The 24,399-nt window shown below is 40.4% G+C and overlaps 1 protein-coding gene across 1 annotated transcript in view; it reads right to left on the bottom strand.

Moving 5' to 3' along the window:
• LHCGR (luteinizing hormone/choriogonadotropin receptor) overlaps positions 1 to 24,399 on the bottom strand; it is a 115,741-nt gene that overhangs the window by 73,954 nt on the left and 17,388 nt on the right. The window contains exon 2 of the mRNA XM_075864558.1: positions 11,668 to 11,742. Within this exon, the coding sequence (XP_075720673.1) occupies positions 11,668 to 11,742 (75 nt within the window). The remainder of the gene's footprint in view (positions 1 to 11,667; positions 11,743 to 24,399) is intronic.

The raw sequence follows: 24,399 nt of genomic DNA, 5'->3' as shown, positions 1-24,399 counted from the left end.
TTCTGCCCTCTTAGCACACCCAGTTCATACACTCTGCTTCACTTGGGTGAAGGTCTCGGGGCAGACAGTCTCTATTTGCTGGACACTCTAATGCAGGTCTGGTGCATCCACAGCCCACACTTGCAATGGCTCCCCAAAGTCTTTCTCCTTTGGAGATGCTCCTTCTACTTGGGCCTTGTCCTTTCTCAGGTTACCATGGCAAGACACATGACCTCCACGCCAACAGATTCTACTTCCTCCTTCCTAATCAACCTTCCTACTGGTCTGTTCTCTACTGCCCCCTGCTGCTCAGTCACAGGTACCACAGAGGACAAATAATCTCACCAAAGAGGGCAAATCATTGGGGTTCATATTGTAATTTAAAAAAGGCTGTGTCAATTTACAATTTTTAAGGAGCAGTGTCACATTCCAGTAACAGTCACATGAGTAGGTGGTGGTAAGACTTACCCACCCTTCTATATGGCAGAAAAACGGTGTATATTCAGAATAAACCTCCATCATTGTGTCTCCTTCTGACGCCCCATTTAAGCTCAGTTCACACTGAGTTTTTGAGGAATTTTGAGGCAGAATTTGAACTGCCTGCACATATTTTTCCACGTTTTTTCACAGCATTTATTGCCAGCGGCCATTGGAGATAATGCAAGGACCGCGGGCAAAAAACGCAGCGAAAAACACTCACAAAACGAGCTGCAGGTTTTTTCTCCCTCTCATTGATGTAAATGGGAAATGAGAGGAGGAAATTGCGCAAGCAAGGACATGCGTTTTTTTTTTTCTGCTAGCGGCCAAAAGCCGACCGGGAAAAAAAACCTGCCTCTGCTTCCCATTGAAATTAATGGACGTTTTTTGGGTTCTGATTCTGATGCTGTTTTTGCGATAAAACCAGCGCTAAAAACTCTTGTGTAAACGGACCCTTACCCTCTCCCAACATCAAACAGTGAAAACAAATAATTGCACTTTCCTTATACACCGTGCCTCAGTGTTGGGGAGTGGCGACCATTTTGCCCTGCACGGGGCTGGCATGCTGGCGGTACATAAAGAATAATGCGGTCAGAAAGAATCATCTTAATGTGATCTTTGGACCAGTTTTTTGTTATATTTTGGTACTTATACGGTTTCGCGGCTAAGACACTAATACAGGTGCATTATGATGGGGTAAATCATGCCTTGGGATAATTGCTATTCATAATGTATCTATGACCAGGGTTATTAAAAATACAGATTTCCGGCAAGAACCGTAAAATGCCCGTCACTATTATTACTAATGTTTGTTAAACCCCTTTAAAAAGATAATTACTAAATAGGTAAAAGGGACATGATACGATGAGCAAAAGACAAATGCAACATACTTTATACTGCAGTACTGCATGGTAAACTCATTAAATGAGTATTATATGCTAATTCAGCTGACAAGCCAAATAACCTTGACGTGTTTATTCTATATGCCGGTGGAAGAGTAAATATTTCTGTCTGACAAAAATTTCACGGATCTCTGACATCACTGGAGCTGGCTCCAAGCACTCAGGAATGCGGTGGAAAGGAGCAGATGACCATAATAAAGTGATAATCGTGCACTGGTTAAACTGCTCTATAGATTGCAGCCATGTCCAGTCAATAATGAACAAATAAAAGTCACCGTAATGTTCAGACGACTGCCAAAATAAATCATTAGCTCTTATATTTGCAACTTTTCAATGTATAAGGCAGTTAAAGGGGTTGTCCAGGCACGGAAAACTGATGACCTATCCACAGGATAGGTCATCAATATATGATCGGTGGGGGTCCGACACCTGGACCCCGCACCGATCAAATGCTCCGGCTGCCTCGGCCCTCGATGTCAATGCAGGAAGCAGATGGCTCCGGTCACGGAATAGCATCTACGTCCGGCTCCGAATACTGCATAGCCTGCATGGCATCCAGCACACGGAAGCAGCTGATCGGTACAGGGTCCAGGCTCATAGACTGATGACCTATCCTGTGGATAGGTCATCAGTTGTCCGTGCCTGGACAACCCCTTTATTGTCCATGGTGATTCAGTAACACAGGTCTTATTATGGAAGGAGTAGAGTCTTAGTCTGACTGGTTCTACAGCAATGCTTGAGTGGTGGATGCCTCAATATGTCACTAGGAAGGTTCGCCACTCAGAAGTCTGGATGTCAACATCTTTAGGATCTGGTGACAACTTTTGAATACCATAGAATTTTTGTGTTCATTCAACATACTGTCAAATTGATTTTCGGAGAAGCTAATTCAAGAGTGACAAACAAGTTTACTAGTGTATGGCTATTTTTACGTTTTGGGTGGAAATGCTCTTTAAAAGGGTTGTCCACTTTGGTCAATCCCTTTTCGTTGGAAGGGTCTGCCAACATTAAGCTGATCATAGAGTGTTCTGCTGCTGCTAGGACCCCCGTGATCAGATGTTATCTGCGGAGGAAACTGACAGCGAGTGTTCAATCTCCTCAGCACCACCACAGGTGAAATTAACTCTTACATGGTGCCTATTGAAATCATACATGGTGTGATGCAGGGTCTAACAGTACGAGAAGCACGTTTTGCAGCCACTCTCCGCACTGGTTAATAGATGACAGTCCTGAACCATGGACTTCTTTTATAAAATCAGAATTCCCTAAATGGACTACTTAAACCAAACAATACCTTTAAGCAAAGCCCTGAGAGTCTGGAGGAAGGTAGAAGGTGCCACAAAAGAAAACTTACTAATATGAATATTAAATTGTTATTCACAATAATCATAGTAGATTTCCTAAAACCCCTGACTGATGGGTGTATGGTTAAATTCATTCTTGGCTATGGGGCCCCTCAACATGTCCCTATCATTAGCATATGTGATGTGGTTCTATTTAGCCCCCGATCAGTAGGCATCATTGGAGGGTCACCGGTACATATGCTTCTTATTGTGAAGTATTGATACTGTAGATACATGCTTTTGACTCTACACATTAATTTCGAACTATCTTTTTATATATGTATAATACACTCACGCTTTAATCTTTTATTCTTAGCTACTACTCTAACTCTCATGCTCATTCAATTCTTTATGAATTCTACTCTATATCCAAATCATTTTAGCTTTTTTCCTTTCCAATTGTGTTGGAAGAAGATACAGATTTCCTTTAAAAAATTACTAATTTCAAGGGTAAAAGACTTGTCCTTTAGAAATTTCAGTAACCTTCATGACTCTCATATTCCCAGCTTCTGGCAGAGAATGATGGGAGTATAACGACATCTGGAGAATCGCATTTCATCCAATGAAACCAACAAAATAATATTGGTAAATATCAATGCAGAATATATAAGTTTTTATTATGTAAACGAAATTTTCCAGTATTTCTCCATACACATTTTATATGTACTTTCAATAAATAAATAATAAATGAAAAAAGATGCATTGTAAGGATAATGGGAAAATCAAAATAGGCATCCAAACCCATAAGCTACTCCACCAGAAGTAGCCTCATCAAAATCCACCAACAATCTAAATAGAGGGTATGGTATGGGAACTACCAATGCAGGAGACATCAATAGTTGTCCAAAGCCTGAACATGGTGTCTCTCCCATCTCTATATGAGTCTGTAGTTCGCTACAATTTGTTCACTATATTGCACTAAAGACAACCTAAAAATGGTTGCCCACTGTTCAACAGCATAACCTACAACAGCCTCTTATTAGGTATTTAGACACAAATGAGAGTACAGCAAGCATTGTATGAGAAGAAATGCAGAAAAACATAGCGTGGTTCAATAGCTGTAAGAGTTAGGACAACTGGTTGGACATCTACTGTTTTACCCAGAGGTCACCTTCATATCCTATCATCTCTTTGCACACGTAGGTTGACTAACTTTTTTAGTTTGTATTTCCATGGGAAATACCCACTCATACGTATGTTCTTATGTGAGGTCTTACGAGTTTACTAGTCCTAAAAGGTTTTGTTTTATAGAGTATGCTCATTCATACGTATTGAAGAGAAAGAGCAAAAGACACACAGCGCCACCTTGTGCAGGTCAAAATGTTGAGTGGGTGAAGCAAGAGGGCAAATACCATGCTCACCTAGGTAGGATGTTTAAAGCGTAAGGGTAAATCCACAGTGCTGCTGCCAGATCCGGATCGGTTCCCCGAAGGGACCGCTTGCTTGTCGGAGAGAGAAGGAGAAAAATATGGATCTTATGGAGGCGCTGCTACGCGGCGAAATTTGTAGAAATGAAGTCCAGAATATAATAAATAAGAATCATTTATTTCAATGGGTGGCTACGCGTTTCAACGCTGAACAAGTGTCTTCCTCAGGCCTGAGGAACCTTCTTAGGCCAGCACAGTGGCTCAGTGGTTAGCACTGTTGCCTTGCAGTGCTGGTGTCCTGGGTTCAAATCCAACCAAGGACAACATCTGCATGGAGTTTGTTTGTTCTCTGTGGGTTTCCTCTGGTTTCCTCCCAAAAACATACCAATAGGGAATTTAGATTATGAGCCCCAATGGGGACAGTAAAAGAGGACCTGCATAATATTTTGGCGCTATATAGGCAACTGAAATAAATAAAACCTGAGGGCGTCCCTGATGGTGTTAGAGGTTCACGAGTCCTTTTGGGTTGTGTTTACAAGGGGTATTCTCATTCAAATGTATGACCTCGTGGTTAGTCCTAAAAGTTCACTGATCCTTTTAGAACGTGTTTCCGCAGGGCATGCTTGTTCATTTATATGACCTTATTTATAGTCTTAGATGTTTATTAGTCCATTTAGGTTAATTATTTTCCACCCATTGAGCCCTCTGCAGTCAGTCAGATGCTCAGACCCCTCTCTTGCAGTATAATCCCCCCTTAGAGCCCTTGCAGTATAATCCCCCCATAGAGCCCTCATTAGTTAATGTACCGCAAGGGAAGGGGTGTCTGGCTGCTTATAGAGTAACTAAACGTTTATAAAACGTTTGACATATCATAGTGATATGCTGGAAGTTTTGATAGGTGGGGATCCGAGGACTAGGACCCCCACTGATCGCTAAAATGAAACATCAGAAGTGCTCGACTTTGTTTCTGATTGTCTTTCCTCTGAGAGCCGAGCAAGCGGCCAAAGCCCTTTTCGAATGTTCGATGGTTGAATAACATAAATTATGTCCAGTGGATTTTTATGAGCTATTTTAAAGCACGTTTCTTTGCAATACTTGTCATTTTAATAGTATTCTAGATGCTGTATTACTTGTTAGTTATTACTATCTTTAAATGTTATATATTCCAAGAGTTTGGGCCATTTTCTATTTTCATTGGGATTTATGTGTCCCGGTCAGAGTAAGTTCATGGAAATTACTAATACTTCTCCATTCTTTGGAAACAGCTGTACCTCCTACAAAGCAAGGCCAGACATTTAGGGCCTTTCGAAACCACAGCATGTAAATTTATCTCGCGATTCTGCTTGCGAATTCTATGGCAGTAGTTGTACAGAAATACGCAGCAAAACCCGCAGCATGAAGATACTGCAAATTACGCAGCAAAATGTAAAAAACGCACCGAAAAACACATAAAAAAACGCGCCTTCGGTTTTGCTGCGTAATTTGTGCATGTAGCCTTAAGGTTACCAGAAATACTAGTACTCAAATAATCACATTAAATAGTCTTCAGCCAAATGCAATTAAGATGGGAATAATATGGACTGTTTTATAAGCTGTCAATGATTGAGACTTTAAAAGTGAAGAAGTTTAACTGTGAAAATAATACTTCTCCTTACTAGATTCACGGTCTCTAATCTTCAAGTCCTTTTCCCTGTCATTACAAGCAAGGATAGAAATGAGGCAGATGTGAGGGAGTGAAGAACAAGCGGAGCAATGAAAGGTCCTCAAGCAACGGAAAAGTTTTAATATGTACTTGACAAAGCAATGTGTTAACACTGCAGATTGAAATTTTGGAAAAATGTCTCTCAGTGTTGGACTACCTAGTTGTCAAACTATCAAATAAATAATATACTTTCTTAAAGGAGTTTTCCAATGAGAATAATTTGATGGCCTATCAGGAGAGGCCATTAATATCTGATCGGTGGGTGTTTGACTCTCAGCACGACCCACCGATAAGCTATTTTGAAGGAGAGCGCTTCTTTCCCTTCATTCCCTTTACTGCTCTGTACTGGGAAACGCCGGAACACTTATAGTGGCGGTACACCGTATTGCGGCCTTCTACCATTGATTTAAATGGGAAAAGGCTGTAAAACTGTGAACCGCCGCTACATGTGTATCAGCGCGTCACAATATGGAGCAGCGACACAAAACAGTACCTAATCTGGAATGGTTTTACTGAACGTATGACTAGTAAGAATATAAAGGGGGTCATTGCGCTGATATTTCAGTATGGGGCACCTCTTTTTCAGGGCAGGCTTTATAGAAAATGGTGCCCGAACACAGACCCATGCTAAAGCATAACCATCAAATGCATGGTAGAAAGTTTTGTCTAAGATAAAAATAAAAAAAAGCTGGTGAAGCTTTATACTCTGGACTGAATTTAGCATTGTTACAACTATTTATCAAATAATATTTCAGTAATTGGGTACTAAGAAATATTGATTACTTAAAATCTGTGTCGAACTGCAGTATATTGTGCCTACAATAGAAATTGACAGAGGAAATAACTCCATACAATATCCAAATGTCCAAGTAAAATTACCCACATATCACTGTAATATTTCGTATTGTACTGGCATTCAATGCCTAAATCAAGCTGGTATTCAGTGTCCAAATAAAACCACCATAGTATGTCTAAATAGTGAAGGGGTTAGTGGTAAAGTCCTGGGTGATCCAGAGCAATGAAAGTTTTCATGCTACAGTCACAAATTGCTCTTGCGGGCCTCCTAGAAATTTGTTATTCTCTAAACCCAGTCCTGCTTCTGTCCCCTGAAAGCATAAATCGATTCTGTATACAGTTTTTTTTTCAGGTCAGTACTATACTTTAATGAAGAGGCAGAAAACAGACCAATGCTAAAGCACAACCATCAATTACATGGTAGAAAGTGTTTTCTAAGATATAAAAAAAATATCTGTCAATCTGTCTAAATACCCTGGACTCAATTTGGCATTGTTACAACTATTTAGCAAATAATCTTTCAGTCATAGGGTACTAAAAATCATTGATTACTTAAAATCAGTGTCAGCCTGGAGTATATTGGGCCCACCAGATAAATTGACTCTGAGGGCTCACCTTCCATTCAGTTCCACACATAAATAATATGGTCATATAATGTACACATAAATAATGCTGCCATATACTTTATACATAAATAATACCACCATATACTGTACATATAAATAATACCCCATAAACTGGATGTAAAATAATGCCACTATATACTGTATATATAAAAAATACCTCCATATAGTGTACATATACATAAAACCACCATATACTGTACACATACATATCTCCATATACTGTACATATACATAAAACCACCATATACTGTACACATACATATCTCCATATACTGTACATATACATAATACCACCATATGCTGTACATATGAATATTACCTCCATATACTGTACGCAAAAAAACTCCATTATATACTGTACACATAAATAATACCACCTTATACTGTGCATAATGATACCTCCATATACTGTATATACAAATACTGCTATATAATGAAACACAACAAAAATGTGAATTCAACCTAACAGAATTGTAAAACCTACAGGTTAAAACAATTAGGCATGATTGGGCAAATGACGTGTACTAATTTTTTATTTCTGAATAGCTGATCTGATATGTTAACCCCTTCCCGCCGTAGCCCCTTTTCAGATTTTCATTTTCGTTTTTTCCACCCCACCTTCCAAAAGCCATAACTTTTTTATTTTTCCGTCGATATAGTCCTATGAGGGCTTGATTTTTGCGGGACGAGTTGTAGTTTTTCGTAGCACAATTTATTGTGCCATATAATGTACTAGGAAAGGGGAAAAAAATTATTTGAGGGGTAGAAAATGAAAAAAACTGTGATTCCTCCATGTTTTTTTGCGCGTTGTTTTTACGGAATCCACTGTGCAATTAAAACAGCATGTTATCTTTATTCTGTGGGTCAATACGATTACGGCGATACCAAATATGTATAGTTTTTTCTATATTTTTCTACTTTTGCAAGTAAAAACCTAAGTGTAAAAAAGAAAATTTATTTTTTGTTGTCAAATTCCTAGAGCCATAACTTTTTTATTTTTCTGTCGATTAAGTGGTATGAGGGCTTATTTTTTTGCAGGATAAGCTGTAGTTTTTAACAATACTATTCCGGGGTACATGCGACGTTTTGATCACTTTTTATTTCATTTTTCGTGGGAGATTAGGTGACCAAAAAAGAGCTATTCTGCCGTTGACATTTTTTTTTTACGGCGTTCACCGTGCGGGTTAAATAATGATATATTGTAATAGTTCAGACTTTTACGGATGCGGCGAAACCAATTGTGTTTATTTATGAATTTTTTTTTACTATGCTCTAGGGGCAAAATGGGAAAAGGGGGTTTTTTTGAACTTTTAATTTTTTTTTTAAAATACATAAAAAAACTATATTTTGCTAATTTTTACTTTTTTTATTAGTCCCCCTAGGTGACTTCAACCAGCAATCGTTAGATCGCTTGCACTATATACTGCAATACTAATGTATTGCAGTATATCGTGATTCTGACAGGCTTCTATAAAGCAGCGCTTAATAGGAGCACAAAGATGGCGGACCTGGGGGCCTTCATTAGGCCCCCAGGCAGCAATAGCAACCATCGCCACCCCGTGATTGCATTGCGGGGGGCGCGATGAGCTGCTAGAGGGGGTCGCCCCCCTCTTTCTAACGATTTAAACGCGGTCGCTCGTTACTCTGAAGTGTCGGCTGTAACAAACAGCCGACACCAGCATCGTATACAGCGTGTTCACTCCGTGAGCCCGCTCCATACTTCCCCTACCCGACTTTGGCGTATGGATACGTGAAATGTCGGGAAGGGGTTTTAAGTAACATCCAAGCCACTTCGGTTCTCAATAGTGCGTTTTTATTGCCTTTTTAACTTGCGTTTCTTTGTTTTGGACGAGTCGCAGCAAAACAAAGGCGAATGTCTGTCAATAGGAGATAGGTTAATTGTATTTTCATATTGCGTTTTAGGCTTGGAGATTATACAGTAATTGACTTGGTGCTGGTGAAACTACATTTTCATGCCGCAAGTTCATGTGCGGTTCCGTGGTTGTGTGGTAAGACGTTAAGGAAGTCAGAGGAATGTTGTCTGTGCAAGTTCAAGCTGCCTACCTATTGACGTATAGACATAAATGTGTCCATACATAGTTCTCTGGAGGTTATTTTTTTTTACAATGCAGAAATATTATAATGAATACACCTTTGGTTTTCTACTCTTTATTCTTTGTAAATAAAGTTGTTCTTTTTAAAAAGCCAAATTGGGCCTCAATTTAATGGACAAACGCCTACAGATATAACGCATGTTAAATAAAAATGCGTGACTAATTAACGCAACAAAACAAATGCAACTGAAATGCAACAGTGTCAACCCAGCCTAAAGGGTTGTCCCATTCAGACAACCCCTGTCCATATGCGCTATTAGGACACTTCATGGGCATAAATACAGATGTAGCCATCTTTATCTTGACATTTAACACAATAAATACACAGTGGCAAGAAACTATTTAACTTGACTTTTTCAATGAATTTTAAATGGCTTTTGTTGTTTGATATCACGCATCTTGAGTGTGTCAACGCAAAATGGCCATAGGCTTGCTCCACATCAAACAGAACAAGGTCTTGAAATAAAGAGGTTTTTATTACCGTAATTGGTGAGTGCCCCGAATTTTTCTACTTTTTTCATGCTATACATAGAATGTTTTCACTGACAGTTGTCTTTATCCACTGTAACATACTTATCCCATCGAGATCCAGCGCCGTCTCTCTGCCGGCTGCCGCAACTATTCTCGGCGGGGCTGGCAGGGATGTCGCGCAGTGCATGCACAGAGTACACGGCCACTTGTCCAGTCAGACTGCTAGGCGTCTTATTTAAAGCCCCAGCGCGCTGGCCTCAGTGGCAGTTATAGGTTTCCTTTTTTTCCTTATCCTGGTTGTGTGATCTGACTGTCTCTAACCTTGAATATTATTGTTGTGACGTGTTTTGTTTCTGACTATTTTCCTGGATTATCCTCTGTACTGCATTCTCGAATCTGCTACATGTATGGACGAGAGGGTGGGGGATCAGAAGTGAGTGATATTCTGTAATTTTATTATATTTCTCAATATTCACCAAGGCCTTTTAATATTTCTCCACGTTATTGCATGTTTCATTTTCTTGAATGTAAAAAACACAACTATGGGCTTCACTTTACACTGCGGAATCAATAGGCGTCCAGATTTTCAAGCACTTCTGTGCATGTGCAAACTATGCATATTTTTAAGCTGCCCATATACTTTAGATTAATGTGAGGGAATCCTGGAAATTTCAACCGCATCTGTTAACAATCTAATTTGACAGAGGCCTCCTGAGTGTCCCACAGCAGCAGATGTCTTTTATTCAGCTGGGTGGTAAGCTTGTCTTCTTCTCCCCATTTAAATATATGTGCACAGTTGGCGGGTCCTAGAATGCATATTTATGGGGTGGTCGGGAGAAGATCGCTGTTGGCAAATAAGTGTTTGGCCATTTTAGATCACGAAAGCAATATAATCATGTGATGTGCGATTATATTGTAGACCATGCTTCACTATATGGGTTAATCCAGGGGCGGACATTCCGTTGGTGCAGCTGCAGAGGGGTCCAGTAGGTATGGGGGCCCACTGTCAACTTAAAGCATCCTTCCATTTTCTATTAGATTGCATGCTAATGCCTGAGCGAATTTTATAGCTAACATTCACTGATGGATTGTTAGAGAGATATACAGATGTAGTCATCTTTATCTTGACTTTTAACACATTAAATACACAGTGCCAAAAATGTTAACTTGACTTTTTCAATGACTTTTTCAATGGCTTTTGTTGTGTGATATCACGCTGCAGTAAGTTATCAGAGTCAAGATGAACTTGGCTACATCCGAAGAGGGTGATTTATAATGAGATATTGGAGAGCAAGGGTTCCGTATACTGTTATTGCCCCGATGCCCTCAGCTCTCTGTGTCCAGCCCTGTGTTAATCGATATAGTATACAATCAGAATAACTTTGTTTACAGTGCATTCAGGGAACTGGGAAAATTACTAGGGACTAAACAGCTTTTTTTTTCTATAAATTATTTTTTTTAGAACCCCTTTAACATGCGGTTTTAAACTTTTTTCCCCTATAAATAAAGCTGTTTAGTCAGATTTAATAGTTTGGATAATGTATATCATAAAGATCAAAGCCACAAGCTGCTACAATGTAGAAACCATACTGTGACAGTAAATACTAGGAGCACAAAGCCTTTAAAATGTGCTGATTTGGGAGAAATAAAGATAATACATGATAGGCCATTTCCAGATACACAATAACAGCACTCATGCCTATTAAAAGCATCAAATATGAACCATAGCAAAAACATGTGAGCATTTTTCAGCAAGCGATCAATAGGTTTAGTAACATTACAGTTACTAACAGCTTCTTCAGTTAATCCTTTCCTCAACACGTCAGCCGTATTCAATATAGGTCAATACTTTAACAGAATAATTACACGCTTTTCCAGTAAAAACACTTACATGCTTAAGATGTCTTGGTGAAAATTCTGAAATACCGCAGTTGGAATAACTTTAAAGGAGAATTGGTTAAATGACCTAGAAGAAAGGAGATGGTATTTTCAATAAGTGTCTTCAACAATTTAAATGCTTAAAAACGTAAAGTACTGAATAAGCTTGTCTGCTATCTGGGCATGTGTTTCTTCACGTCTTAATGTCCTGGAAGAAGTACATTTGAAGATAGAAATTCGCCATTTTGTTTTTTTTAAACCCCTGGATGACCCATTCTGTGTCAAATAAAATTATGTCCATTCAAGCTGGAAATAAATAAATATGCATTACCCCAGTAGGAAAATCCAGACTTTCCCGGCCTACTAAGAGGGACATCACTTGGAGGTTGGAAGCGTAACTCCTTTTGTTGGTATGCTTGCACACTATAAGCATTGTACGTGTAAGCACATTGTGGCACTTTACAAACTGCTTTAATTGCTTTTTAATACCTTTAGAAAATACTGTTTTTAGTGTGCACAAGAAACATCCACTTTTGTGTGACAGCTGACCCAGAACGGAAACTATGGGATATCCACCATGGATATACTTGAGCCCCATAGCAAAACCAAAGAGCTGGTTTGCATTTCTTAGGTTTGTCTTCTCCTGAACTCGGCATCATTGGGGGCTGTTTTGCCTGACAGGACTGTGACAGTCAAGAATATGCAGAAGACAAGAACAGGGTTGGAAGCAGAGACCAGTAGGCTCACACTCCTGATGCTAAATCGCACCTCATAAACGAAAAGGTTTGATCAACAGGGGCCCTGCAATTCTTCCCATCGAGGCATCCCACCCTGGGGGTAAGAGAAGATATTAAAAGGTCCAACTGTGAATGAATTGTCCAAAAATGACTCGATGATGACAAAAGAACTCTCAAAACAACTGGCAATATTCTAGAATAGTAACAGCCGGGGCATGGAAGAACATTTCCGAGCCACTGAATAGCCCTTTGTTTAAGGCCATGAAGAAACTACAAGCCTCCAAGACAGCAGAGACTGTACCTATACTGTTGCTTGGGTGCATTTATCACTAGTACAATATTATAGAACAAAAGCAAAGAAAATGGCACTGCTGAAATAAGTACATGACCTCCTGGCTACAGTTTTACAAAAAGCATATGGGAGACGCTAAGGTTTCTATGATTTGATCGGTTCGCTATTATGCTTTTTGTTCTTAAAATGACTATATCCACTGTTAGCCAAAACCAAAACACCACCAAAAACATCATCATCTCCAATGAGGTAGAAGCATCCTGCTATGAAGATGCCATTTCTAGAAAGTAAAATTAATGGGACAAGTACTGGAGAAAATGTGCTGAATCTGACCGAGAGATGAGAGCTACACTGGAATGGCCATAGAAAACAAAAAGAAAAACACTGTAAAAGGTCACTCAGTTCGGTAAACCTTTAAGTCAAATTTCTGACATGTCACAGTAACATGTTAGAAGTTCGTACAGGTGAAGGTCCAGGCGCTGAAATCCCCATTCATTCTAAGAATAAGAGCTCCGAAGAGCATTGTATCCCTTCTGCACCTCAGCATTTTTTGGCATTGACCAAAGCTAGCTGGCCATGTCCTAATAGACTGTTTACCGGTCATCTTGTGATCTCGGTGGAGAGGTGGATAATGACAGCATAAGCTGAAGGGGCACATTACTCAGTCGAGTGTTGTATCTAGCATTTGGTGGCGTTCTCGGTGCCTGGACCCTCGCTATTCAAATCATATGACATATCTCTATGAGCAGCCAAGTCGGAATCCAGACTTCAATCCAATTTATATGGACTTGGAAATAGTATTTCTATTTTGAATCCAATGCATCTCGAAATTACAGTTTCCACATGTGCAATGCTGATGGAGACCAATCCACATAGTTTTAAAGTTAAATATTCTGTGCTAAATATTTTTATTATATATCTTTATAGGGATTGGAGCTCCCGTTTTCACACAGATTTCCAGATTCATTGTATAGCCATAGAGTAAAAGCATACCTAACCTTTCAGGGGACTTTTCAGAATAAGCTGTCATATTTGTGGCCATTATATGACTTGTATGTGGCATTATTTAACAGTTTTTCCCTCTGCAGGCTCTATCTCTAATTTCCAGTTGTCTCAAAGCTAGTAGGCGGATCCTAACGGCTATCATGTCTTCTATACATTGCATACATAGACAAGAGGAGAATCCTGCTCTCCTAACTATCACATATATAGAAGCTGTAGCATCATGGAGGATAATATACAGCAGTAAGGAGCAATCTAGCTGTGAATCCAGCACTGGGGTGATATATTGTAGTGCTCCCCGGCCGAGTTTGTACCTCCATACGACAGCCATGCCGCCCTCTTCCTGCTTGTTCAGCGTCTGGCGGCCTCTCCAGCCATTGATGCTCTCCCCCAGGTCCTAGTACACACTGATACCTGCGTTCTTATTCTCCCAGACACGCTGGGTATAAAGGACCTCCTCTCCCAACATATTTTGCCAGAGAAATTTGGTTCCCTTGTTTTCCTTTATGTTTCAAGTTATCCTTTCTGTCTACTTATTGAATTCCAGTGTACCAACTTTTGCTTGTTTTTGACCATCCGTGCCTGCCACCTGCCCTGACCATTAGCTATGTTAACCGTAATGAACCTCCGCTTCCTGCCCTGACCTATTGCTCACCGGACCAATCCGCACCTCTTACGTCAGCCGTCACCAAGAGAGACTACTCTGGGGTTAGCGACCTAGGGTTCCCCTGCAGCGAAGTCCCCATCCCTGTACAGGGTTTAAAGGGTGAGTTTAAGTTCCCTTAGACTTCGCTCCCCAGGGTATCCCCCAGTCAAATCACTTGGTGACAAGTTGGGTTCACACCGCCCCCTACTGGCCCAGTTACAGCACATACCTCGGGCTCCGTGATAGATATATAACACTTACTAGTAGCTGCAGCAGCGTCTCAGCATTGTAATCCCTCAGTGAGCTAATATTCTGTCTCGTCTTGAGGAGATGGATTTAGCAGTAAATTCAGAGTGAGTGAAAAGTTAGGGGGAAGGGGAGCCTTATAAGTGGAGAAAGAGGAATTTTTGCTATTAAGAGACATTACAAAGCTTCTTATATTCCCTTGTACTATTCAGTTATGCAAAGTTTGTTGAAAAGTTAGTGACCATTTAAATCAGAAAATTTGACCTGTCTGCATCCACCACTAGGGGGAGCTTACCATATGCAGATTTTTTTTTTATTTAAAAAAGAACTTTATAAATACGTAAACCCCTACCAGCCAGAATTTTATAATTTAAAGGGCTTTTCTGTTTTGGATAAACCCTTCCCTTTCCTATGAGTCCCTTGATGATGACGACCTGTCTATGAGGTTCTGGCTACTAGCCCCTTTGCCTGCAATCAGCTGTTATCTCTAGGGGATGTATGCATTTTTAATGGAAAGTTTTTAAATTAAGCAATTATTCAACTGAACTCAATGAGCTGTTCATGCAATCACAGATATGCCAGGTCCAACTTCTTTGCAGCAAATCGCTATACTGACTGACAGAGGGGGTACCAAGCGGGGCACTTGCCTCCATTATATTTGCAAAAGCCTAGTTAAATCTTCTGTGATTCAATGTTTTTACACAAATCCAAGGGGTGAATACTTTTTATAGGCATTGTAAATATATATTCATGAGGAAGATATGTTTACATCCAGAAGTTAATCAGGAAGATGACGTTACAGTTTAAATTTCAGAGTGTACTACTCGAGGACTATTAGGATCTGGGTATGAATGGTCAAGTGCATTGTTACAAAGAACATTTTAATATAACACCGGGCTGTTTAGTGATGATGGAAATCTCTCGGAATACACAGGTCAGCGATCAAACAAAAGGAGACTAAATAACTTTGTAACAGGAGTAAGAAAAAAAATTGGCACATGAATAAAGTACGATCTGATCTGTAAAATGAGCTAAACAATACAAGCAGCCAGGAACTACTATTTGTAGTAACTATCAAATTGCCTGTAAAAAAATAAATCTCAAATCTATCTATCTATCTATCTATCTATCTATCTATCTATCTATCTATCTATCTATCTATCTATCTATCTATCTAACAAACATATTCATATCCATCTAACTATGGGCTTAATGGATTCTATGTGTAAATGAAGGGACATTGGCGTAATGATCTGGGTCCGGAAGGGAAGGAATCCCGGATCCCACGCAGGCTGCCACATATGAGAGGATTGTGCCCCGGCACAATGAAGATCCTGATGCTGGGAATCCATGGCGGGTGCACACTGAAGAGCCACCAGGGGCGGTGCGTAAAGCTTTTCTTTTTTTTTAATGTCTGATGTGGGTTCTGATTTAGGGGTCTAATCTTGGTGGATCCATCTGGAGGGATCCAAACTGGCGGGATCAATGTTGGGGGATCCATGCTGTGGGGGGCCCATTCAGGGTGGCATGGAGACCTGCACTCTTTGGTTACGCCCCTGTGCACAGACGTTCCAGCTCCACTGAAACAAGAAGAATTCTTTGTAAAGGCTCTCCACTCTAGCTAATAGATGAGAGTCCTGATGGGGTCATCCCCTCTTAACTGGAGTCCATAAAACGTAATAATCTCATGAAATCATATCCTCCAACACTTGAAAATGGGTACAGCCCCCATCCCTCCTGGACAAAAGAATGAAGGAAAATTTGAGTAAGTTTTAAGGTACTGCCTTGTGTGTGCTCACCAAATGTTTCTCATTGCAGGTCTTATTGGCCACAATGTTTCTGAGAGTAGGATGCAAATGTTATCTTCACAGTGTTTGCCAGCCACAGGTGTGCCCACCCAAGTGCCTCGATGCCTGTGATGCCTAATAATGCCCCATGAATACCATGGATACCCCATTGGGGCGTTCCTCAGATGCCTACGTGAAAGCGTCAGCTTGAGATGCTCCATTAAGTGCCTACCACAAATGCTTTGAATCACTGAATAAGACCTCAATAGTAAAACTGAAAATGAGAGTCTGAAGGGTAATTCTGCACTGGTTTCTCCTCTGTCTATAGGTCCCATATGCCTCTAATTTATATCAATACAAAAATATAGACCAGATGGATGCAAAATATATATTCAGACTCAGTTAAGCATAAGGTATCGAATAAGCAGAATAGCATTTGTTTGGGATAACTCATGTTGGCCATTGGGTGGCATGCTATAAAGAGATGAAACTACGGACTCTGGTCTTGGAACCAACGTGTTAGTTGACACTGTGTTAAAGGGGTCCTACCTTTTAATAAATCAGTGCCCCAGAGGCAGCTATCAGTACATAGTGCAACTTTCTAATACACATCATGTCGTTTTCTTGCCCTCCTGCATCAATTATGGCTCTTTCTGTGTGGGGGAGGGGGAACAGGCAAGATGTAGAAGAGCTCATGCAGAAAGTGCTCTCCTATTTGCGCAATCTCTTATTCTATAACACAGGCTTCTGCACAAAGCATTTCACTTCTTTGATGATATACACAGCTTGGTGCGGAGAGGCAGAATTAGGATGGGATGCACGGATGTTGCCATCTTTATCTTGACTCTGATAACTTTCTGCGGCGTGATATCACACAACAAAAGCCATTGAAAAGCCATTGAAAAAGTTAAGAAAAAGGATCTTACCACTGTTTATTTAATGCGTTAAAAGTCAAGATACATCTGTATTTAGAAAGTTGCACCAATGACTTGATTGCTGCCTCTGGGGAAGTAAATAGTTTACATCCAAAGTGAAGGTGACCAGTTACATCACATATATACCATGTAAATTGTGCAAATACTGCTTGGAATAAACCTCTATTATGATCTCAGATACAAATAAGAAGTTAATTCCAATGCAAAATTTCCTTACGCACAAATGTGTGTTTAGTGGTTAGCAATAAAATATCATGTACTGCTTTCTAAAAGAAAGGAAGAATACCTATATCTAAATTGTAGAAATTGCTGTGCTTTTATATACTTTTAAAATTCCTTTTTGTTAAAATGACTGTCCGACAATAAGCTGATCACAGCTGTCCCACTGCTGAAACCCAGAGCGATCAGATGTAATCAGAGCGTGAACCTGACAGCAAGAGTTACATTTTCCTGCAGTGCCACCACAGGGGAAATGAAGCATTGCATGGTTCTCATTTAAGTGGACCCACCATCCTTTAAAGAGGCTCCATCACCACATTATAAGTGCCGTATCTCCTACATAAGGAGATCGGCGCTATAATGTAGGTGACAGCAGGGCTTTTTATTTAATAAAACAATCTATTTTGACAACATTATTAGCGATTTAGATTTATGCTAATGAGTTGCTTAATGCCCAAGTGGGCGTATTTTTACTTTAGACCAAGTGGGCGTTGAACAGAGGAGTGTATGACGCTGACCAATCAGCTTCATGCACTCCTCTCCATTCATTTAGGCAGCGCATAGAGATCCTTTTAGATCGCTATGCGCTGTCTTCTACTAACACATTAACAATACTGAAGTGTTTAGACAGTGAATAGACATTCCACGGGACGTCTATTCACAATCTCTGCACTTCGTTACTCTGTCTGTGGTAGTTACAGCAGAGGAAGCGTGATCTCGCGAGATTACGCGGTAAATAACAGGTTACAGCGAGATTACGCTTTGCTCTGCTGTAACTACCACAGACAGAGTAACGAAGTGCAGAGATTGTGAATAGACATCCCGTGGAATGTCTATTCACTGTCTAAACACTTCAGTATTGTTAACGTGTTAGTATAAGACAGCACATAGTGATCTAAAAGGATCCCTATGCGCTGACTAAATGAATGGAGAGGAGTGCATGACGCTGATTGGTCAGCGTCATACACTCCTCTGTACGACGCCCACTTGGTCTAAAGTAAAAATACGTCCACTTGGGCATTTAGCAACTCATTATTAATGATTTTAGATTTATGCTAAAGTGGTGAAAATAGATTGTTTTATTAAATAAAAAGCACTGCTGTCATCTACATTATAACACCAATCTCCTTATGTAGGAGATAGGGCACTTATAATGTGGTGAGAGAGCCTCTTTAAGTCATGTAAAGACCTTTCTAAATGAATGCCTGTTTGTTCCCAGCAGCGCAGCAGCCGGAAATTACAAACAGAAGTTTTAAAATGTCCTCTGCCATATGTAAAAGAGACCTAAAGTGTCCACTGGGCGTTTACTCAGCTTAGAAGTACCTGTTGTTTCTATCTCTGACCAAGCCTATCCTTCCCTGATTGATGTGGACGGTGCCTCCTGCAGTGAACTGGCAGATGCACATAGTGAACTCCCTGTTGTGGGCAGAGGATTCAATTCCTTTCTGAACATGCACCAGTCCCGATTTGGTGTCAGGAAAGCGTCATCCACATCAATCAGAGAAAGATGGGTTGGGTCAGAGGTGAAAACAGTGCACACTTGTATGCTGAGTAAATGCCCAGCAGACATGCAGTGTGTGTGTATATATATATATATATATATATATATATATATATATATATATATATATATATATATATATATATATATATATATATATAATGTTGACTTCAGATAATCGTCACCTGTATTAGCCACCTGCACCTTGACAAATGGATCGAGATTCGGGAGTCTGATAAATATATGTGCAGAAAATGGGATTTTCACAGTTCCAATTCCTTTTGTTTGTGCTAGTGATTCACTGACCTCCAGCACACATGCACTTTAACAGACAGACACATTCACCCTTTTCCACTCATAGAGAAACAGCAGCCCTGTACTGCGTCTTAATTTCACTGTATAGTTTGATAAAAATTTAATTGTGCTCCCACAATATGAAAGAAATTATAAGGTTCACTGAAGTAACAATTGAGTAAAAAATACCTTTTAATAGTAACTTGTTAAAAACAGGGGTAACACACCACTGTGACATAAGCCCCACCGTGATTATTAAAAAATGTATTAAACAAAAAACACTGAGTCATTATGATGCATATATCTCGGTGTTTGTAACGATATTTTGTCTGGAATCAGCATATATCCAGGGCACACCAGTAGTACAATCCCCAAATAAAGCACAGGTGTCCGAATAAATCGGATCTCCTAGTGCTGGGTGTAACACAATATGACTGTCCCCAATGCAAACATTCCATAAACAATAAACGACCCTACGCGTTTCAGATACTCATCCTCAGGGGTCCGTATCTTGGTAACTCTGGCCTCTTCACCAGCGATAGTGATATTCAACAGCAGATATTCTGCTGTGCGTCACGGCAAGATGCACGTATCGATGTCAACGGCATACTTCATTGCAGGCGCTAGGTTACTATAAACGCTAAAACTCCACCCCTCGTATTAGGCGGCAACACATGAACTGACCAATCCCAGCACCCTCTCGATTCGTGACACCTGCCCATGTGACCCCCCGCCGTCAGCTGACAACCAGGGGTCATCATCGGCCGCATCAACCCGAACGCGCAGGCGCAGTAGAAGCCAAGGACAAGTCGCCCGGACTGCCAAACACGAGGAGGTAAGCGCTACACGATAATGTATTATAAGTATATCTTGCGGGACAGTTAAACACCGCAAGTGGACTACCTCACAGAGCAACTAAAAAGTAAATAAACACATGTAAGGTGGACAAGAATACTAGATCCCTCATGTCAGGAGGGACTGAAAGGCGATCTCCAAATGTATCGGCTGACCCATATGGCCATCTCAAAACTTGGTATATTAGGCAAATATGAACTCACCCACCCTATAGGCAACCCAGTGGAGATAGGCCACCCATAGGGGAATGGTAAGGCATGTTAGATAAAACATGTGTAATTAGTCTGCTCATTTAAACCTGCTGGTTGTATACATTCCAGTCTATGGATCCATTGTGCTTCTTTGCGTAAAATCAGGTTGTCCCAGTCCCCTCCTCTTTTAGGGGGTCTAACAAGTTCAATTGCTTGAAACTTTAAGCATGCTGCCTGACCTTGGTGTTTAGCATGCACATGCTTAGATATTGGGGTGTCCCTAACATGGATAATGTCTCCAACATGCTCCCTAATACGGCGACGAAATTGTCGTGCTGTTTTACCCACATAATTAAGGGGGCATGGACATGTGATTAGGTAGACCACTCCCGCTGTCTTGCAATTGACATAATCCCGAATATTGTATTGTTTCTGTGTAACGACACTAGTGAAGCTATTCCCTTTAAAAATGAATTCACAGGCTTTACAGCTACCACATCTAAAGGTGCCTGGTATTTGTCTATCCAGCCACGTACCCCTAGGTGAGATGGGGTCAAAACAGCTATGCATGACTCTGTCCCTTATGTTTTTCCCTCTCCGATACGTGACAGACGGCCTCTGTGTGATCTGATCTACTAAATCTACATCAGAACTGAGAATACGCCAATACCTATTCAGTATCTGCATGATATCATTTTGTTTGGAATCATAGGTGCCTATGAGTCTCGTGACCTGTTCTTCTTTCCGTTTTTTAGGGACCAGGAGACATTGCCTATCTGCATCCCTTGCTCCCTCATAGGCCTTCCTAATAACACTCTTGGGGAAGCCTCTGTCCTTCAATCTTGTTTTGAGTTCCTGGGCCTGGCACTCAAAATCACCCATAGAGCTACAATTCCTGCGTACTCTCATAAATTGGCCTTTCGGAATGCCACGTTTGAGGGAATAAGGATGACAGCTATTCCATTGCAGAAAACTATTAGTTGCTGTTTCTTTCCGATGTACCTTGGTGCGGATTGTGCCTTCTTCTGTTTTTGTGATTTTCAAGTCTAAAAAGGACAATTCTTTCTCACTGATCTCACATGTGAATTTTAGTCCTACATCATTATTGTTGAGGGCTGCTACAAAACTATGGAACTCATCCGCTGTAGAGTTCCAGAGGATCAACACGTCATCAATATATCTAATCCATAATCCAACGGATGAAGTCCATTTGACAAATTTGTCCCCAAAGACAATTGTCTCCTCCCACCAGCCAAGAAATAAATTTGCATAGGTGGGAGCAGCAGGACTCCCCATTGCAGTACCACATTGCTGATGAAAAATTTTGTCTTCAAAAATAAATATATTTTTTTTAAGAACAAACTGTAATAACTGCAAAACAAATTGGTTATGAGCTGCAAACTGAGTACCTCTAGATCCCAGATAATACTCGACCGCTTTATAACCACATTTGTGAGGTATGGATGAATACAACGCCTCAACATCCAGACTAGCCAGGATTGTATCTTTCTCCAGAGAAATACCGTCGATCTGTTTCAAGACATCCATAGTGTCACGTACATATGATGTAAGACTCAAGACAAAGGGGCGCAACACCTGATCAACATATGTACTCACATTTTGAGTTAAATTATTGATGCCTGAAACAATGGGTCTGCCACGTAAGGGAGGATACCCTTTATGGATTTTGGGCAGGCTATAAAAACACGCCATAACAGGAAATTGTGGGTATAGGAACCCGAACTCACCTGCACTAATCAAAGATCTGCTCTTTGCATCACTCAAGATGCTCAGCAGCTCTTTCTTGAATAGTGCCGTAGGGTTATCCTTTAAAATGGTGTAGCAGTCATGGTTAAATAAAATGTCCTCACACATTTTCTTATAATCATCCCTGCTCATGACCACAATGTTCCCACCTTTATCAGATGCCTTTAGAACAATGTTCTGTTTTTTCTCTAAAGTGGTCAGAGCTAATCGTTCAGACCAAGACAAGTTGTTATCCATGCCCCTACTGTCCTGACTAAGACTTTTGATCTCATCTCCTACCATATCCACAAATAAATCCACATTGGTAAAGTCTCCTATAGGTGGCAGCTTCCTACTCTTCATTTTTAGGTTGGTGAAGGGACCTATACCTGGAGCTCTTCCAGATTCCTCTAGTAACCCCTCTAGGGCTGAAAGGCCTTCCATATCAGACTCCTCTAACCCCAATTCCATACATTTTTTCCTATTATGGTGTTTAAAAAATTTTATCCATTTGAGTTTACGAGCAAATAAGTTGAGATCTTTTATCCACGAAAATGAGTCAAATTTAACTGTAGGGACAAAAGAAAGTCCCTTTTCTAATAATGTATTCTCTGATGCACTCAAATTATATTCAGAAAGGTTAATGATTTGAAGCCTATCCATATTATTCCCCTTCACTAATCCTTTTGTCCCCTCAGCATATAGCGGGAAATGGGAGGATTGTTGGCTGAAAAAATTATTGCCACTGTTAGAAGAGGCTCTCCCACGGCCTCTATTTCTACCTCTTGCTCCTCCCCTAAATTTTTGTTTCCCACCACTACCACCAAAAAATGGGCCCACTCTTACAGAGTCTGTAGTTTCACTCTCTGATGTGGAAGGGTCAGATTCCCTCGGCCCCCTATTGGTCTGTTGATATTGCTGTTGTTGTGTAGTAACAAAATCATACGCTTTTTTCTCCCTAAATTCCTGTAGGTCTCTCTGGAATTGGAAGTGTTTACGTTCCTTTAGATGATTAGTGAACCTTTCTAAAGTTTGTTGGAGGATTTTATCCCTTTTATCAAAGCCAGGGGTATCTACCAAGGACTTAGCTGCCTCAATCTCCTTTTTAAGCTCAGCACTAATAAAGTCAAACTGGACTTTTTCTTCCTCTACCAAAATCTGCATCAGCCTAAGTGAGCTCCCTGTGATCTCCTGTTCCCACCTTTCTTTTATATTAGCGGTTTTTAATCTTGATGCTGGAACAATGGGGACCCTGAGACCTCTGGGAACTATCTTGTTCTTTAAATAGTTTTCCAGACTCTGGATCTCCCACCAACTTCTAGTATAATCTTTATGCAATCTATTAAGGTTTTTGAAGGTAGTTTTAAGAGATGCACCCTGAACTGTATACATCAGTTCACATTCAGAAAAAACGCTTTTAGCCTCACTCATCCACCCATCTGTGTTTAATTCAGAAAGTGCAAAGGCTGCCATACCTAGATATAATGAAATTATTAACTGTATGGACTAAATGTAATTTCACTGTATAGTTTGATAAAAATTTAATTGTGCTCCCACAATATGAAAGAAATTATAAGGTTCACTGAAGTAACAATTGAGTAAAAAATACCTTTTAATAGTAACTTGTTAAAAACAGGGGTAACACACCACTGTGACATAAGCCCCACCGTGATTATTAAAAAATGTATTAAACAAAAAACACTGAGTCATTATGATGCATATATCTCGGTGTTTGTAACGATATTTTGTCTGGAATCAGCATATATCCAGGGCACACCAGTAGTACAATCCCCAAATAAAGCACAGGTGTCCGAATAAATCGGATCTCCTAGTGCTGGGTGTAACACAATATGACTGTCCCCAATGCAAACATTCCATAAACAATAAACGACCCTACGCGTTTCAGATACTCATCCTCAGGGGTCCGTATCTTGGTAACTCTGGCCTCTTCACCAGCGATAGTGATATTCAACAGCAGATATTCTGCTGTGCGTCACGGCAAGATGCACGTATCGATGTCAACGGCATACTTCATTGCAGGCGCTAGGTTACTATAAACGCTAAAACTCCACCCCTCGTATTAGGCGGCAACACATGAACTGACCAATCCCAGCACCCTCTCGATTCGTGACACCTGCCCATGTGACCCCCCGCCGTCAGCTGACAACCAGGGGTCATCATCGGCCGCATCAACCCGAACGCGCAGGCGCAGTAGAAGCCAAGGACAAGTCGCCCGGACTGCCAAACACGAGGAGGTAAGCGCTACACGATAATGTATTATAAGTATATCTTGC

Source organism: Rhinoderma darwinii, chromosome 4 (genome assembly GCF_050947455.1).
Source record: "Rhinoderma darwinii isolate aRhiDar2 chromosome 4, aRhiDar2.hap1, whole genome shotgun sequence".
Lineage (NCBI taxonomy): Eukaryota > Metazoa > Chordata > Amphibia > Anura > Rhinodermatidae > Rhinoderma > Rhinoderma darwinii.
The sequence above is the reverse complement of the archived record's forward strand: the minus strand, read 5'-3'. Positions and strand labels throughout refer to the sequence as shown.